This window comes from Zootoca vivipara, chromosome 2 (assembly GCF_963506605.1).
Source record: "Zootoca vivipara chromosome 2, rZooViv1.1, whole genome shotgun sequence".
NCBI classification, from domain to species: domain Eukaryota; kingdom Metazoa; phylum Chordata; class Lepidosauria; order Squamata; family Lacertidae; genus Zootoca; species Zootoca vivipara.
The window spans coordinates 13842190-13861386 of NC_083277.1; the positions used below are offsets into that span (position 1 = coordinate 13842190).

Here is a 19197-nt window from a genome sequence, read left to right on the forward strand (position 1 = left end):
GAAGAAAGGGGTGGAGTCCAGGTACGGTAGCTTCTGCCCCATTTTCCCGGGCAGATGTTTGTAGTTGCTGAGGAGTCAAAAATCCAGTCCTCCTTTTCTCTCTCGCTTATCAGAAGGCACAGCTGGTGGTAAACTGATCTTGCACCCAATCACCAAGCTCAGCACCTGGGATTAGCTTTTCTAGCCTGAGCCCAGCCCCTTTCGCCTCAGAAACAAGCCCTAGTTGAGGTCAGTTTATTCTTCCTTTTGCATGCCACCAAGACGCGTAGCATTTCAAAGGGCTACAAATTAGTTGGTGCAGAGCAGCCCGGAGTCACTTTCCAGGGGGTTCTTTTGGGAAGAAGCTAAAAGGAGAAAACAGGAACAAGAAGAGTTCAGGTAGGTGGGGGAGATATTTAAGAAGGAAGAGTAGAAAAAGAAGGGACAGGGTGTGTGTGTGTGATGGTGTTTGTAGAAGGAAGGTGAGTAAATTTACAAATAAATGCCAGTGTTTTAGGAGCACGGTGGCAACTTGGTTCATGCAAAGCACTTCGTCTTGCACATCTGTCTATACTGTATCTTATTCTTGTTTCCTTCTTTACCAACCTTTAAGCTACACTGTTGTCCCCAACACATGGCATCTCTCATGAATGTAGAAGGTATGCTGGCTTGGTGTTTTGGGGGGATAGGGAGATTTCCCTTTTCATTCTACTTCTGATACAATTATTTATTGGGACAGATTCCCTCCCCCCTGATCCTCATGGGTGATTTTTGCCTGGGCAATCTTCCAATAGGAATCAGTGGGGAACACACCACAATAAGTCAGGTGGATCTTTTGATCAATACATTCTCTATCTGCAATATTTTATTTAGGCATTACTCCCTGAAGTGTTTTGATTTGTTGTCTAAACCACAGAGCCCAGGGCTTGCCGATCAGAAGGTCGGCAGTTTGAATCCCAGTGATGGAGTGAGCTCCCGTTGTTCGGTCCCTGCTCCTGCCAACCTAGCAGTTCGAAAGCACGTCAAAGTGAAAGTAGACAAATAGGAACCGCTCCCGCGGGAAGGTAAACGGCGTTTCCATGCGCTGCTCTGGTTTTGCTGGCCACATGACACAGAAAAGCTATCTGCGGACAAACGCCAGCTCCCTCGGCCAGTAAAGTGAGATGAGCGCTGCAACCCTGGAGTTGTTCGTGACTGGACTTAACAGTCAGGGGTCCCTTTACCTTTACCCTGAAGTTTTTTGTTTTTCTTAAACTCTTCCAATCCTAGGGGTAATATAAACCTACTTACTGTTCCTGCTCTTAAGTTAGCTGAACTAGAGGAGGGGAAGGGGAATTGCTTCCTTATATTTAATTTTACATCCATGCTTTATTAGGTGCCTTAAAAACCATTGATGTAAATAGTTATACGTTTCTGCTATTCAAAGTTTTGTTGTAGCCCCATTGTAATTGCTTAATCCATTGTATGTGTTCTGCATCATGTTTTCACTGTTTCAAATGAATGTTTGCGATTTTTCTCCATTTGTCTAGTTCTAAGTTGACTTTTTGACTCCTTGCTTGCTCTCCCTATGCTCACTGAAGCAACTGAATATGGACTGAACTCGGAAGCTATTTCCAATACTTATTTCTAATTTTCTCACTGGGAATTGACTCTTCCCACTTTGTTTACCATGTTGCCTGATGAAGACTTTCCAAAACTTGCAGCCTGATAAAAGCACCCCTCCTATTAGGGCTTATGGGATTTTTCTTAGGGGCCAACATGGCTTATATTTTAATGTTGTCTAGGGTTTCCTATGCTGCTATTATTATTGTTATCATTTTGCTATCACATTTGGAATTTCAGAGAACAGTCCATTTGCAGCATTAACCCATTTTTAGTATGGAATTAAGCAAATTTCTGCTTACAAAATAAAGGTTTGTCTACGCCAGGCATCCCCAAACTTCGGCCCTCCAGATGTTTTGGACTACAATTCCCATCATCCCTGACCACTGGTCCTGTTAGCTAGGGATCATGGGAGTTGTAGGCCAAAACATCTGGAGGGCCACAGTTTGGGGATGCCTGGTCTACACATTTCTTTCGATGGGAGGGAACTGCCCGTTCAATGTTGCAAAATTAGAAAAGGGATAGGTGGCAAAAGAGTGGCAATAGGGTGAGGAGCAACAATGGGTTATTTTCTGATTGATTAAGATGATCCGAAACTGGAATGTTTTATGGAGCTGGTTGATACATCTGGGAGATCCGGAGCCCAGGGGAAGGGGGGTAGAATTAGATAAATGTGGTTAAAGATTATTATGATAGAAGAAATAATATTTGAATGTATGGAAATTTTTTGGGATATAAATTGTGAGGCTAAAGGAATAATTAGAGATGGATGGGAAAATAAATTTAGATTTGGATTAATTAATGAATTATAGGTTGAGGATAGTCAATGTTTTTTTTCCCTTTGTGTAGATTAGAATTGGTTGTGAAATAATGGAAAAATTGTGTTAGAATGCTTTAAGATGATAAAGGAAAATTGCTTGATTTAGATTTAATGAATGGACCCAGGGTGGGGGGAATTGAGGAAGTCCACAATGTCAAATTAATGAAAGAATTGATATGTTTTTTCTTTTGTTTTTTCTTTCTTTCTTGTTTATCTCTTATTTTTGCTTTTTTTTTGTTGAGATGTTTGAAAATTAATAAATATTTTATTTGGGGGGGGGGGAATAGAAAAGGGAAACTAAAGCCTTCATTACCATTTCAGGGAGACACAATGGCAGATGGCAACCCAGTCCAGAACCTCTGCGAGGAAACGACATGCTCCGTCTGCCTGGAGTATTTCAAAGACCCAGTGATCATAGACTGCGGCCATGTCTTCTGCCAAGCATGCATCACCCGGGCCTGGGGGGAACCTGGCAGAGATGCGTCTTGCCCCCAGTGCAGGGAACCTTGTCAGCAAAGGAATTTCAGGCCCATCCGTCAACTGTCGAGCATTGTGGAAATAGCCAAAAAATTCAGCCTTCAGATGGCCAGAGGGGCGGAAGCGCTGGGAAAGGTTTGTGAGAGACACCAGGAGCCCCTGAAACTCTTCTGCGAGGACGACCGAGCCGCCATCTGTGTGGTGTGTGACAAATCCAAGGATCACAGGGAGCACAAGGTGATCCCAAAGGAGGAGGCCTTTGAAGCATATCAGGTAGGAGATGGAAGGTGGGAGGGCATGTGGAATGGGGGCCCCCATCCAGCTACTTCCCCTAAAAGTGTCTTGAGCAGGGGTTCCCAAACTAAGGCCCGGGGCTGGATGTGGCCCAATCGCCTTCTAAATCCGGCCCGCGGATTTGTTTTTACATGAGTAGACCTTTTATTTAAGATGCATCTCTGGGTTATTAGTGGGGCCTGCCTGATGTTTTTACATGAGTAGAATGTGTCCTTTTATTTAAAATGCATCTCTGGGTTATTTGTGGGGTATAGGAATTCGTTCATATATTTTTTTTCCCCGAAACATAGTCCGGCCCCCAACAAGGTCTGAGGGACAGTGGACCGGCCCCCTGCTGAAAAAGTTTGCTGACCCCTGGTCTTGAGCCTCATTGAGCATCCCAAGAAAATGCTTTAAGGACATAAGCAGAGTCATGCCGAATGGAGCCAAGGGACCATCTAATTTTGCATCCTGTTCTTACACTGGTCAACTAGATAGATGCTTATGAAAAGCCCTGGAGCAGGAAACTGAGTGCAACCACACTCTTTCTTCCTTCAGTTACCAGCCACTGTTATCGGAATCGTGCTGCCTCCAACCACACGCTCATGCTATGTGCTCAATATTGTGGAGACCTGTGGAAAGTTTGAAAGAAGGTTGCAATGTGCCCATCTTCATAGCCTTCTCCTTTCCCCATCCTTAGGGCCGAGAAAGCTACCAGGGCAGCTTTAATTTATTCATTTTTAATATAAGCTGCTTAAAGGAGGGGATGTCTCTGTTTTCACTGGGGAAATGTTGGAGGGTATGGAATAGGATGTCCCTATTTTCATCAGAAATGTTGGAGGGTATGAATCAAGTGGTGTATAAATTTCATGAAATAAGTAAATTGGGGGACACGGTGTCTTGCAAGGGTATTTGTTTTGCACATGCCCCCCCCAAATGCTTGTGATTTTATTTTTTTTAAAGGCACCTTGCTTCCTTCTTGCCAGGCACTTTGTAAACACATTGCTTAAAAACACTCTGCTCTGTGCCCTGTAGCATAAAGGGGGGGAGAACCTTAATACATTGGTACCTTGGCTGTCAAACTTAATAATAATAATAATAATAATAATAATAATATTTTGTTTATACCCCGCCCTCCCCAGTCAAAACCAGGCTCAGGGCGGCTGTTGTTGTTTAGTCGTTTAGTCGTGTCCGACTCTTCGTGACCCCATGGACCATAGCACGCCAGGCACTCCTGTCTTGCACTGCCTCCCGCAGTTAGGGCGGCTAACACCAATAAAATTACAATAAGACATAAAAGAAAAGAAGTTCAAGAGTTCAAGGACACAGAGTCCTGAGGATCAGACAAAGAGGTCTTGAGCCACTGTGCCTGAGGTTCCCCACCAATGTCTCTGACTCTCCTCTGTCTTAGTGTACTTAAAAGCCTTGAACTGACATTGCATATACTGTCCCAACAATGAACCCAAATGCCTCCTTTTTTCAGGGTAAAATCCGGGGTCATTTGGAATTCCTGAACAAACGGAAAAAGGAAATTCTGGCTTCTAAACTGAGTGGGGAGGCTGAAAGCCAGAATCTGCTGGTAGGTACTCAACTGTAGAGGCTCCAATATGTTTATACTTACAGGGTGAGGCCTTACCGTGTTTCTCATATTTTAAGGCATCCCTACAAAATAAGGCATGGCAGGATTTTCCTGAGGTGGAAAAATATAAGGCATACCTCGAAAATAAGCCGTGCCAGGTGGTGGTAGGAGGTCTGTGGCAAAGAAGGATTGCTGCTGCCGCGTTAACCCCCGGGACCTGGCTGCAGCCTTTGCTTGCCGCGTGCGCAGCCCCAGGACCCGGCTGCAGCCTTTGCTTGCCGCGTGCGCAGCCCCAGGACCCGGCTGCAGCCTTTGCTTGCCGCGTGCGCAGCCCCAGGACCCGGCTGCAGCCTTTGCTTGCCGCGTGCGCAGCCCCAGGACCCGGCTGCAGCCTTTGCTTGCCGCGCGCGCAGCCCCAGGACCCGGCTGCAGCCTTTGCTTGCCGCGCGCGCAGCCCCAGGACCCGGCTGCAGCCTTTGCTTGCCGCGCGCGCAGCCCCAGGACCCGGCTGCAGCCTTTGCTTGCCGCGCGCGCAGCCCCAGGACCCGGCTGCAGCCTTTGCTTGCCGCGTGCGCAGCCCCAGGACCCGGCTGCAGCCTTTGCTTGCCGCGCGCGCAGCCCCAGGACCCGGCTGCAGCCTTTGCTTGCCGCGCGCGCAGCCCCAGGACCCGGCTGCAGCCTTTGCTTGCCGCGCCCGCAGCCCCAGGACCCGGCTGCAGCCTTTGCTTGCCGCGCACGCAGCCCCAGGACCCGGCTGCAGCCTTTGCTTGCCGCGCACGCAGCCCCAGGACCCGGCTGCAGCCTTTGCTTGCCGCGCCCGCAGCCCCAGGACCCGGCTGCAGCCTTTGCTTGCCGCATGCGAAGACCCAGGACCCGGCTGCAGCCTTTGCTTGCTGCGCGCGAAGACCCAGGACCTGGCTGCAGCCTTTGCCTGCTGCGCGCGAAGACCCAGTGGGAGCAGGTCTGTGGTCTATACAGATACCGGTACTTAATTAAAAAATAAGACATCCCTTGAAAATAAGCCATGGTGTGTTTTTTTCAGGAAAAAATAAATATAAGACGTGTCTTATAATATGAGAAACACGGTAGTTCTGAGCGTTGGGATGTGAATAGATGCTATTTATTCAGAGCTATTTTTCTAGAAAAAAGAGGTACCAGAACTCACCACAAACGCCTCCCTTGTTCTCCTGTAACGGCAATGGTGCCCACCTGAGTGGTGCCGGAACTGAGTTCTGGTGAGTTCCGGATTTTAAACACCCTGGATATATTTATTAGATATTACCCTTCCTTCCTCACATTTGTTATTTCAGTAGAGTGCATCATTTTGCAACTTAGAAGGGAAGCGTAGACAGGCTACTTTTAGCCTTTAAGTAATCCAGAGTGCTTTAAGACAGGCTTGTTTTTCCTGGTGTTTCGCCCTTTTTAAACCTTAAAATAACAACAATGTCTCATAGAACGTACAAATAACATTTATACAACCAGAATACTTGCTGAAGAGTAACAGATACTGCAGGTTTGTCAGGTAGGCTTAAAATGGTAATTCAGTTACAAAGATGGTCTCGTGTTGCTGGCATGGTGATGCCTCACTTGCACAGTGTCCTGGGTTTAGTCCCACATTTGAATGTCTGATCTACCCGACCCACAACAATTTTTTCTCCCTGTCCAAGTTGCCACTAGCTTGGGCAGCGAGAAGAGAAAAAAATAGAAATAGGGAAAGCATAGCCCAGTAGGTAAGGGAAAGGACCCCTGGATGGATTAAGTCCAGTCGAAGGCGACTATGGGGTTGCAGCACTCTTCTCGCTTTCAGGCTGAGGGAGCCGGCATTTGTCCACGGACAGCTTTCCGGGTCATGTGGCCAGCATGACTAAGCAGCTTCTGGTGCAATGGGACACTGTGAAGGAAACTAGAGCGCATGGAAATGCCATTTACCTTCCTGCCACAGCAGTACCTATTTATCCACTTGCACTGGCGTGTTTTCGAACTGCTAGGTTGGCAGGAACTGGGACAGGTCAGCGGGAGCTCACCCCGTCGCAGGGATTCGAACCGCCGACCTTCTGATCAGCAAGCCCAAGAGGCTCAGTGGTTCAGACCACAACGCCACTCGTGTCCCTATAGCCCAGCACCCTGATGGTGATATAAATGCTGCTTCCCTGGCCATTGGGTTGATCACTGGATGTGAATAGAAAAAGCAAAACCTTAGCCTCCCACCTGCTGATTCCTGTCAATCAGCTATGTGCCCTTGAGAGAGTAGGGTGGCCACATTCACATTTGACCACACCCACTGCTGCCATGCAAGCTTTGGAAGCTAAGCCAAGGATGAATGCTGCCCCTGAGCAAAAATAAAGGCCAGCTCTTTAAAAAGAAATGAACGCAGCAAAGTCACCCCTTCTTCTTCCTCCTCTTCTTCTTCTTCTTCTTCTTCTTCTTCTTCTTCTTCTTCTTCTTCTTCTTCTTCTTCTTCTTCTCCTTCTCCTTCTCCTTCTCCTTCTCCTTCTCCTTCTCCTTCTCCTTCTCCTTCTCCTTCTCCTTCTCCTTCTCCTTCTCCTTCTCCTTCTCCTTCTCCTTCTCCTTCTCCTTCTCCTTCTCCTTCTCCTTCTCCTTCTCCTCCTTCTCCTTCTCCTTCTCCTCCTTCTCCTTCTCCTTCTCCTTCTTCTCCTTCTCCTTCTCCTTCTCCTTCTCCTTCTTCTCCTTCTCCTTCTCCTTCTCCTTCTCCTTCTCCTTCTCCTTCTCCTTCTCCTTCTCCTTCTCCTTCTCCTTCTCCTTCTCCTTCTCCTCCTCCTCCTCCTCCTCCTCCTCCTCCTCCTCCTCCTCCTCCTCCTCCTCCTCCTCCTTCTTCTTCTTCTTCTTCTTCTTCTTCTTCTTCTTCTTCTTCTTCTTCTTCTTCTTCTTCTTCCCACTTTCGCCAGGCTCCACTATCAGAAAGAAATAATAATAATACAGTGGTACCTCTACTTACGAATTTAATGCGTTCCGAACGCACATTTGTAAGTCGAAAAAAATTGTAAGTCGAATCCCATAGGAATGCATTGGGAGAAAAAATTCATAAGTTGAAGCAACCCGATCTAAAAATTCGTAAGTAGAAAAAAATCCTATCTAAACCACATCCAAGATGGCGGACGGAGCTCCGTTCGTAAGTAGAAACATTCGCAAGTAGAGTTATTCGTAAGTAGAGGTACCACTGTAGTAATAATTTTTTTATTTATACCCCGCCCTCCCCAGTCAAAACCGGGCTCAGGGCGGCTAACACCAATAAAATTACAATAAAACAATAAAAGGAATTAATTAAAATACAGATTAAAATACAATATTAAAATTTAAAATGCAGCCTCAGTTTAAGTACTGTAGTCCATAAATCCAAAACATGAGGGAGGAAAACATAGGGGTCAGACTAAGTCCAACCCAAAGGCCAGGCGGAACAGATCTGTCTTGCAGGCCCTGTGGAAAGATGACAAATCCCGCAGAAAGATGGAGCATTTAGCACCATTATGGGTGTGCAGCTGAGCCATGCGTTCTGCCCTGATTCCCCTAAGGTGGTCTGCCTGCTCACTTCAATTGTGGAAGAAGTGCTGTCCCGTTGCTAGTGCTGAAGTGAACTGCCACCCCAATCAGTTTGCGTACGTGAAATCAGGGAAGCACCTAAATATATTTGACTGGCTCTGACTTTCTCATTACAGAAGCGGGCGGAATTGGAGAGGCAGAAAATTGTGGCCAATTTCAAGCAATTGCACCAGTTTCTGGAAGAACAAGAGCGCTGCCTGCTGGCTCAATTGAAGGAACTGGGTGATGGGATTAAATCCTATTGGGACCAACATATTGCAAAACTCTCTAAGGAAATGTCCTCTATTGATGACCTCATTAAGGAGCTGGAGGAGAAACAGAAACAGCCAGTGACTGAATTCTTTCAGGTAAGAGTTGTCACAGTTAAATAGTCCAGGTTGTCCTTCAGGGAAGGGTTGTACCCACAACCACTCTGTCTGTTGGTTTATAGAAGTATTCGTAGTAGGGATGTGCACTGGTCACACATTTTGTTCAAAACTGTGAATTGGAGCTTCATCAAACTGCATGATTCAGGTTTGATAGAAGTGGATGAAATTTGCAGGCAAAGCTGCTCTTGCAGTATGGACGAAGCCTGCCAAATTACAATGGATCCAGAGAGTTTTTGTGCTAGCACTAGCAATGGTACCAGCAACACTGGCCAGTTGAGTTCTCCCTCTACCCAATTCAAACATGCCCTCACTGTTGTGTGTAGAACATGTTGTGTGTAGAACAATACACATTATCAGCAGTAGCAAGTTGACATCTGCTCTGAGGCTGGCAGCACCAGTGGTGGGAGCAAGCGGTAGAGCATAGCCCGGGATCACTTGGAGTTGGCAGAAAATCCCAGGTGTGCCATCCGCCTGCATTTCAGGAAGAAGCATAACTGGGGGAGGTTCTGGGGCAGAGAGTTCCCCTCCTAGTCTCAAGCTAGGGTTGCCATACGTCTGGGAAATCCTGGACATGTCCGCTTTTTGGGGGGCCTACATGCCCATCCGGGGGGATTTTGAAATTTGGAAGCATATGTCTGGGTTTTTGTAGTTTTTAAAAATTTGTGTTTGTGTGCTGGCAGATTGGGTTCAGCGGGCGATTACCCCCCCCCCCGGCTCAATTAATGTCTGGATTCTTGCAATATGGCAACCCTATCTCAAGCTTCCATGCCCTCTGTCTCCAATAAGCAGAAGAATCTGCAGCTTAGTGAGGATACAATAGAGGATATGGGATTGGGGAAGTATGGGACCGTGCGATGGGAAGTTTCCATCTGTCCGATATGTAGGAGGAGACTGGTGCAAGAGGCTAAATTAATATTATTCTCTCTCTTCCCTTCTAGGATATCAGAAACATCCTGCAAAGGTATGTGGCTTTGTTACACACAGTGGGCTGATATGAATCTCCATACCTGCCAAGTCCTAGACTGAAAATCCGGGATCGGCAGCCACGTGACACCGGAAGTTGCGTAGACGCAACTTCCGATGTCACTTTGCCCATCTATGGGCACCAAAAATGGTCGGCGCCGGCAACGGAAGTCGCATCTACGTCCGGAAGTGCATAGACGCAACCTCTGGTGTCGCTTTGCCCATCTATGGGTAGCGAAAATGGCCGGCGCCGGAAGTTACGTCTATGCACTTCCGGACATGCGTAGATGCGACTTCTGGCACCAGCGCCGGCCACTTTCGGTGCCCATAGATGGGCAAAGCAGAAAAAAAAAAGGCCGCCGGCAGGAGCGGAATAAGGGATAATAACGGGAGAGGAACCGATATTGGGGACCGCCAGGAAACGGTATGAAAATACGGGGGTTTCCCGGGGAAAACGGGGTACTTGGCAGCTATGTGAATCTCCTGCCTCTCCGAAGAGAGTTTAGATTGCTTTACTTAAAAACAAGGGCCAATCTAATTCACGGTTCAAAGACAAATATGCCAATCAGAATACAGTTGTTCATTGGATTGCAGATTTCCTGAAATTATGTGATGCAGCTTTGATGGGAAACTATTGTACTGGGGAAGGGAGGATGCACATAACATGTTTATTTTAGGGAAATAAGTGATGGTGTTCCTCCAACTACTGTATACCTGATTTCAGAGCAGATTATGATGGTAACTTATTATATTTCTTACCTGCCCTTTACTTCCTGGGCAGGCTACAACAATCTCAAAATATGACATTAACCCTAATATACATATCCCAGGTGTCAAAAGCCAAGGTAAAATATGCTGTTATTAGATGCAATGTATATTCTGTGCTTCGGGAAAATATTCAGCATTCTAAAAATCAGTTTCCCTTAGGTTTTAGGCACTTCTGACCTAGATATAATTTAACCGTTGATAATAATAATAATAATAATAATAATAATAATAATAATAATAATAATTTATACCCCGCCCATCTGGCTGGCTTCCAACTGAATATTAAAAACAGTACAGCATCAATGTCTACATCTAAAATTTAGGTTGTTTGTTTGAAAATATTGTTTTATATTGACAATAAGGTTGAATAAATGAGTTAAAATCTAAAATTACATTTTAATATAATTATTTTATACTTCTCATTTTTAATATATTTTAAATTTTTAACTCTACATTTAATAGTATACTTAACATATTGCAACACATATTATTGTGTTGTATCTGCTCTGTTTTCTTATCTTCTCTACTGGTTATTGACCAATATATATATATACATAATCTTATCTCATCTGCAAATTTTATATGAAAAGTATATAGCTAACTCTTTATTCTTCTCCTTTATTCTTCTTATATTTCACAATAGAAATTTTTTCAGTGTATAATAGGTGTTTGTAATTGGGCAGATAACTCTGCTGCCCGCCTCCTCTCTCTCTCTCTCTCTCTCTCTCTCTCTCTCTCTCTCTCTCTCTCTCTCTCTCTGCCTCTGTGCTGTTCCCACTTTTCTTCTTCATCCCAATTGCTGATATGAGACTTGAGAACGAAGAGATGAATTGCAAAAAAAAATTGTTTGCTTCTTCCTAGGTGCCATGAAAATAAAGCTATGGGTCCAATAGCTTTTCCTCCTGGATATAAAAAGCGAATTGAGAAATTCTCTAAAATGCATCCTTTTCTGGAGACCGCCATGACGAAATTCCAAGGTAACGAAGGGCCATTGCGTTAACTTTTGGAAAGTGGGTTTCAAAATATAGCTCATCTGATCCTGTTGCGAGTCTAACTGGGGGTGGGAATTGACTGCTTGGAGGAAAAATTGGTGCACGGAATTTAAGATTTTCACATTTAAAATTTCCCAGTAGATACTCTAAATCTCAGTATTTGAGGGATCTGCGTAGAGGACCTAATCTGAGGAAACCTGTATTTGACAATGGTTTCAGATCTACCTTGCTTTTCTTCATAACACTTAACGGTAATGACGCAAGAGGGCCAAAGCCATAGCTGCCATGTCTCCCGTTTTCCCCGGGAAAACCCCTTTTTTACTTACCTTTTCCCGGTGGTCCCCCATATCACTTCGTCTCCCGTTTTTCTCCGTTATTTCCTCCTGCCGGCGGCCATTTTTTCTTTCCGATTTGCCCTTCTATGGGCACCCAAAATGGCCGCCGCCAGCTTCAAAAGTCGCATTTACGCATGTCCGGAAGTACATAGATGTGACTTCCGGTGTTGGCGGCGGCCATTTTGGTGCCCATAGATGGGCGGAGCGACCCGGAAGTTGCGTCAGCACACTTCCTGACATGCGTACAAGCGACTTTTGAAGCCGGCGGCGGCCATTTTGGGTGCCCATAGAAGGGCAAAGCAACACCGGAAGTTACATCGACGCAACTTCCGGTGTCAAATGGCTGCCGGTCCCGGATTCTGCAGTCCGGAACTTGGAAGGTAAGGCCAAAGCTTGAATACCGTTGTCTAAATGTAAGCTTTTTGCATTTTTCCCCCCACGGCCACAATTTCAAGCACTGTAAATCTAAAGTAACTCGTTTCTCATAACGCTTTTCTTCCTTAGACATTGTGCACTCTGGGCCGCAAGAAAAGAAAGGTGAGATGCGATATGGGAGGGTTTTGCACGGAAGAGAGAACTTCCGCTGTGTTTTGGTGTCAGGAAACAAAATCTGCCCAGGCGTGTCTTTCATGCTTCCCCCGCCTTTCCATCCGTACATGTGCACAGACTGACGTCTCTGTGGTAAGCCAAAAAATGGCTTATCTTCTGATTTGGCTTACAACATCTCGAGCAGATAATCTGTGACGCCTAATGACAGGAAGTCAAGAGCTGCCTTTTATACAGGCTCAAGTCATTTCACCCATTCAGCTTAGTGACTGGCAACAGCTCCCCAGGGATTTATGCAGGGGTCCTTTCCTTGCCCTACCTAGAGATAGTAGAATCATAGAATTGTAGAGTTGGAAAGGACTTCCAGGGTCATCTAGTCCAACCCCCTTGCAATGCAGGAATATGCAGCTGCCCCATACAGGGATCAAACCTGCAACCGTGGCATTATCAGCACCACGCTCTAACCAACTGAGCTATATTTATTTATTTATACCCCGCCCATATGGCTGGGTTTCCGCAGCCACTCTGGGCGGCTTCCAACAGAAAAATGAAATAAAATAATCTATTAAACATTAAAAGCCTCCCTAAACACGGCTGCCTTCAGATGTCTTCTAAAAATCTGGTAGCTGTTATTCGCTTTGACATCTGATGGGAGGGCGTTCCACAGGGCAGGCGCCACCACCGAGAAGGCCCTCTGCCTGGTTCCCTGCAACTTGGCTTCTCGCAACGAGGGAACCGCCAGAAGGCCCTCGGTACTGGACCTCAGTATCTGGGCAGAACAATGGGGGTGGAGACGCTCCTTCAGGTCTACTGGACCGAGGCCATTTAGGGCTTTAAAGGTCAGCACCAACACTTTGAACTGTGCTCGGATAATATTCTATCCATGCTGTTTGCATACAAACCTGCATTGCAGGGGGTTGGACTAGATGACTGTTGGGGTCACTCTCAGCTCTATAATTCTGTGAAACCAAATGCCCTAACCAAGTGGTTCTCCCTCTGCTTCTGAATTTATTTTTATGGGGGGAATACTTTCCCCAGGAGTACATTGGCTTCTCAAGCCTCCTCCTAGCTCAGAGGTATATAAAACTTGGATGTAGGTGCTAACTCCTTTGGGGACCTCCCTCCCTAATCCTTTCAGTGTGAGCTAGAGAGCCAGTGTGGTGTAGTGGTTAAGAGTGGTAGACTCGTAATCTGGGGAACCAGGTTTGTGTCTCCGCTCCTCCACATGGAGCTGCTGGGTGACCTTGGGCTAGTCACACTTCTCTGAAGTCTCTCTGCCCCACTCACCTTACAGAGTGCTTGTTGTGGGGGAGAAAGGGAAAGGAGATTGTGAGCCGCTTTGAGACTCCTTAAAGGTAAAGGGACCCCTGACCATTAGGTCTAGTTGTGACCGACTCTGGGGTTGCGGCGCTCATCTCGCACTATTGGCCGAGTGAGCCGGCGTACAGCTTCCAGGTCATGTGACCAGCATGACAAAGCTGCTTCTGGTGAACCAGAGCAGCACATGGAAACGCCGTTCACCTTCCCGCTGTAGCGGTACCTATTTATCTACGTGCACTTTGATGTGCTTTCGAACTGCTAGGTTGGCAGGAGCTGGGACCGAGCAATGGGAGCTCACCCCGTCGCAGGGATTCGAACCACCGACCTTCTGACCGGCAATCCCTAGGCTCTGTTGTTTAACCACAGTGCCACCTGTGACTCCTTAGGGTAGTGATAAAGTGGGATTTCATATCCAAACTCTTCTTCTCCTTTCCTTTCTTTTGCAGGTGAAGACACGGCAATGCCCAAATTAGTTCTATCATTATATTCCACCATGCCCTGGGGTTCTTACAGAGGCCCCAACGAATTGCTTTGTTGTTCCTATGTTATGGGAGTTGAGAGAATTGCCTCTGGGACCCATTCCTGGGTAGCAGAGATGGGGGGAGAAAAGTTCTGGGCCGTGGGGGTGGCCAACGTGACTTTAAGGGGATGCACAATTGCCAGTTTGAATGCTGGTCTTGGGATCTGGGCTATCGTGCGAACTCCTGCTGGTAACTATTACCCATCCACAGCTCCTGGAATATCCCTGGGGCCATTTCCCCAGTTCAGCAACACAATCTGTAAGTTGGAGAAGTTCCAGACCAAGAGGATCCGTGTGTGCGTCAACTATAAGAAAAGACTGGTGACCTTTTCTGATGCCGACTCGCACAGCATCATCTTCACTTTCACTGATGCTGTGTTCTCGGAGGAGGGGGTCTGCTCCTGGCTCGGTGTGGGGCAATGAAATGAGGTTGTCCTTGGGGGGGGGGGGAAGCAATCAAGAACTGACAGTACCAATGCTCACTTGGTTGGGCCAAATCCTTTAAAGAAAGGGAGGGGTAGGTGGAAGGAAAGAAACAGGGCACCGAACCCTCTTCCCTCCCACCCTTGTCAGACTTCCTTCCCCCTCCCAGCTGTTTCCTCCCCCGTGTAGGAGTTTCTTACACTGAGAAAGGTACTTCTCTTTCTGGACTTCTCCAAGGATGTGATACAAGCGCACTCTAAATTTGTTAAAGCAAAAGCCCTTGCTAGGGCAAGGAATATGGAATACTACATTCAGTTCCTGGCAAAGTCTTGCATTCAATATTCTGGTCAAACTCACAAACTCAACCATCCAGACTTTGCAGAGGTATTCCTCACTAAAATCGGCTGACGCCCTGGAACTGAAGCTTTGTTTGAGTCTATTAACTGAATAATAAGAGGATACAGGGGCGTAGCCAGGATGAAAATCAGGGGGGGGCAAGGGGCGGGCCAAGGGGCAGGGGCGGGGCCACAGCGGGGCAAGGAAAGCTTCCTTTTCCCTTGCCAGCTTTCCCTCCTCCCCTTTCGCGATCGGCAGGGGTTAGGGGGAGCCAGGATCAGCCCGATTTCGGGCTGCTCCGACTCCCTCCTCCCCCTCCGCGATCGACAGGGGCGAGGGGGAGCCAGGATCAGCCCGAAATCGGGCTGCTCCGACTCCCTCCTCCCCCTCCGCGAACGGCAGGGGCGAGGGGGAGCCAGGATCAGCCCGAAATCGGGCTGCTCCGACTCCCTCCTCCCCCTCCGCGATCGGCAGGGGCGAGGGGGAGCCAGGATCAGCCCGAAATCGGGCTGCTCCAATCCCCTCCTCCCCCTCTGCAATCGCCGGGGCAGGTGGAGGGAAAGCCCCAGAGCCGCGCAAAGCGGTTGCCTGGCTTTCCCTCCGCTCGCTCCATAGCCAGCCAGGGAGAAGGGAGACGGCACCGGGTGGGCAGCGGGGCAGGCTGGTACTAAGTATGAAGGAGGGTAAAGACTGGCAAATTGCCCTTTCATTGGAAAAGGCGAACTTTTTCATTTTTGTTTGGAATAGTGGTGCAACCGTATTCCTTGTCGGGAGGAATAGAGACGAGGACCCTTATAAATTAGAGGTTCATGGAAAGAATGTGAAATGTGGTTTCAGTTTCATTATTCCTGTGTTTCTTTTTTTATTATTTTTAAAATCTTTATTTAGTATTCTTAATTTCATTAATACTCAGTTCCATTAATACTCACTGGAGTTTCTAGAGTTCTATATATGAAAAAGTATACAGTTGTTTCCATAGAAGGATAAATCCGATATTCAGCAATGCTTCTGTTTTGTGTATTTTGTGTGTGTGTGTTTTTGCAGTTTTGTATTAATAAAAAAAGGTAAAGGGAACCCTGACAGTTAAGTCCAGTCGCGTACGACTCTGGGGTTGCGGTGGTCCTCTTGCTTTACAGGCCGAGGGAGCTGGCGTTTGTCCACTTCCAGGTAATGTGGTCAGCATGACTAAGCCGCTTCTGGCGAAACCAGAGCAATGCATGGAAACGCCATTTACCTTCCCGCTGGAGTGGTACCTATTTATCTACTTGCACTTTTGGGTGCTTTTGAACTGCTAGGTTGGCAGGAGTTGGGACCGAGCAACGGGAGCTCACACTGTCGTGGGGATTCGAACCGCCAACCTTCTGATCGGCAAGCCCTAGGCCAGGCATCCCCAAACTGCAGCCCTCCAGATGTTTTGGCCTACAACTCCCATGATCCATAGCTAACAGGACCAGTGGTCAGGGATGATGGGAATTATAGTCCAAAACATCTGTAGGGCCGAAAATTGGGGGTGCCTGCCCTAGGCTTTATGGTTTAACCCACAGCGCCACCCGCGTCCCAGTAACCTTCCCAAACAGGGTGACAAATATTTCTGGGGCCATTTCCTTCGTTCAGCAAAGATACAATCGTCAGTTGTATAAAAATGCGGCTCCCTTCTACGATTGGATTGAAGACTCATACAACATATGAACAACTTGCATATAAACGCAGACTTGCCATGGACAAATTCAATTATATTTGGAATCCATTCTTACAAATACAGTGGTACCTCGACTTACGAACGACTCAACAACCGAATTTTTCGACTTACGAATGGGGGTAATGGACGTGTGCTTACGAATGTCTCGACACCCGGGAAAAAAATGCGGGGGTTTTAGATAGGGATTTTTCGACTTACGAATTTTTAGATAGGGTTGCTTCGGCTTACAATTTTTTCCGTTTCCAATGCATTCCTATGGGAAATCGTGTTTCCAATGGTGTTTTTCGACTTACGAATTTTTCGACTTATGAAGGTGCCTTCGGAACAGATTAAATCCGCAAGTCGAGGCACCACAGTACAGTAATTAGGATAAGATCTGGTGAAGAACAATAACAACCTTGTAAAGTAAAAATAGAAAAGAAAAGATACAACCATCAGTCACTCCCGGCCCCCCGCCCCCGGTGCAGTTGTGGGAGCTGCAGCTAGAGAGTGTCTGTATGTCTCTAACTTATGAGCAAAGACCAGCGACCTTTTCAATGCTGGCAAAAGATATCCCTTCCCTCTTTCAACAATGCCCCATTCTGTTGAAAAAGGATCTCCCAGATCTGCGAGACGCAACTGAATGTGATGGGAAGAAGCAATATTTATTATTGATTGATTGAATTTATATACCGCCCTATACCCGGGGGTCTCAGGGTGGTTCCTAAGAACGTGGGTGGCACCAAATCCCTATAAAACAGGTTGGAGGGGCAAAATTTCAAGGGCAACTTGGAATTTCATAGGCAACTTGGCAGGGCCATCTGAACCTTATCCCATGTTTTTATCTCCAATTATTTTTCTACGAAAGGGTTTGTGGAGCTTATGCACTCAGAGAAGGGTATATAGAATTTGAGCCCATATAAAGCGGGTGGCATTCTGGTACAAACATAATGGAAACAGTGCTCCCCACAAAAGCTGATGAAGAAAATACCAATGAATGATTTTTCTTTCTTTCAGAGCTATAGAGCAGTTGCATGAAACAGTCCCAGGTGACTTCTCACTTAGGCGATGTTGTGGGTGGGTTTTTGGTGGGTGGGTGGGTGGGTGGCTGGGTGAGGAAGGAAACTAAGCTGCATAAGAGAGGATGTTAGGGGATAAGATTATATAGAACATTCAAGAGCGGCAGAGGGCGTCACAACTAGCATTTCCCCAAACTGGAAGCGGGAGGATTGGCCAGATATCAACCAGACCGATAATATACGCAGATGATTATACAGTCATACCTCATGTTATGTCTGCAGCGGGTTACGTCTTTTCAGGTTACAGACACGCTGAACCCGGAAGTCCTGGAACGGGTTACTTCCGGGGTCGGTGCGCGCGCATGTGCAAAAGCACTAAATCACGCATGCGCAGAAGCGCTGAATTGCGTCACGCGTGTAGGCAGATGCGGTGCTTCGGGATGCGGCCTTTTCATGTTGTGAACGGGCCTCCGGAACGGATCCTGTTCGCAACCAGAGGTACCACTGTATGCTGATTGGGCAGCATACCCGTGAAGTGAGGTGAGGCGAGGCAGTTGCCTCGGGTAGCAGATCCAGCCTCTAAGAAGAGCAGCACCACAATGTATATTCTGAATCGGTGTATATAATACAGAGGTTTAAGACGGAAAAGAAAAGATTCTATTTTCATTATATGTGTGATCCTCTATGCCTCTGCAAGCTTATTACTAATGTATGTGTGTATTTATGTCAAAGATCTGCCATGTTGCTATAAAATTAATAAATTTAGCCCCTGAAAGGGGGAAAGGTAAAATGAGGAATGTTAGTGTTTGTAGAGAAGTCACAGTATGTGGAGGAATTAAGGAACGAAGAGAAGCAGGAATTGTATATAAGGAAACAAGCGAGGGCATTTGGACACAGCAGATCCACCATCTCCGCATCACCAATAACAATACGTCAGAAATTTAAATGAAAATGTACGTGAAAGTCATAGATGCAGAGAGTCCTACATTACAGGGGGTTGGACTAGATGACGCTTGGGATCCCTTTCATCTCTACAATTCTGTGATTCTTTGTGCTCATTTGTACGTGGAGACAGCAAATTTTAAAATAATCAGTACAATTGAAATAGAAATAAAGTAAATCTTACGGTATGCTAACTGTGAACATGCTGCTCTCCCTTCTCAGGGCTCTTTATCCTTAAACCCAACTTGGATTGGATGCTCCTTCAGACACAGTGTGGTATAGTGGTTACGGTGCTGGACCAGGGTAGACACACACAATAAAAACACATAAAATCATAAACTTAAGCAAACACTCGTGTGCATGTGTGTTTTTGCTTTTCTTTCTTTGGGCTTCTTTACTTTAGGCTTTCAGATCAAAATAAAATTAATCATATCATATCCCGGTTGTCGTGAATTCAAAAGTCAAAGTTAGTTGTTCTGAAATTTTTCTGTAATAGAACAGCTGCTTTGAGATCTTGTATAGAATGGCCTGGGAGATTGAAGTGTTCTCCTACTGGTTTCTCTGTCTTGTGGTTCCTGATATCAGATTTGTGTCCATTTATCCTTTGTGTCCATTTATCCATTTACGCCAAAGGATAAAGGTAAAGGGACCCCTGACCATTAGGTCCAGTCATGACCGACTCTGGGGTTGCACGCTCAT

At 46.5% G+C, this 19197-nt stretch overlaps 1 protein-coding gene across 1 annotated transcript; it reads left to right on the plus strand.

Moving 5' to 3' along the window:
* Nucleotides 1-2731: 2731 nt before the first annotated feature.
* LOC118080106 (zinc finger protein RFP-like) lies at nt 2732-14546 on the plus strand. Its single transcript, XM_035105035.2, has 7 exons — nt 2732-3151; nt 4635-4730; nt 8405-8635; nt 9595-9617; nt 11249-11364; nt 12219-12251; nt 14027-14546. The coding sequence occupies exons 1-7, from the start codon at nt 2732-2734 to the stop codon at nt 14521-14523; spliced, it is 1416 nt and encodes a 471-aa protein (XP_034960926.1). The 3' UTR covers nt 14524-14546.
* Nucleotides 14547-19197: the final 4651 nt, after the last annotated feature.

Excerpts from the sequence above, each read along its gene's own strand:
- LOC118080106 (XM_035105035.2), top strand. The coding sequence starts at position 2,732 with ATGGCAGATGGCAACCCAGTCCAGAACCTCTGCGAGGAAACGACATGC. Across the intron at positions 4,731-8,404 it reads CTGAAAGCCAGAATCTGCTG|AAGCGGGCGGAATTGGAGAG; the intron begins GTAGGTACTCAA and ends TTCTCATTACAG. Across the intron at positions 11,365-12,218 it reads CGCCATGACGAAATTCCAAG|ACATTGTGCACTCTGGGCCG; the intron begins GTAACGAAGGGC and ends TTTCTTCCTTAG.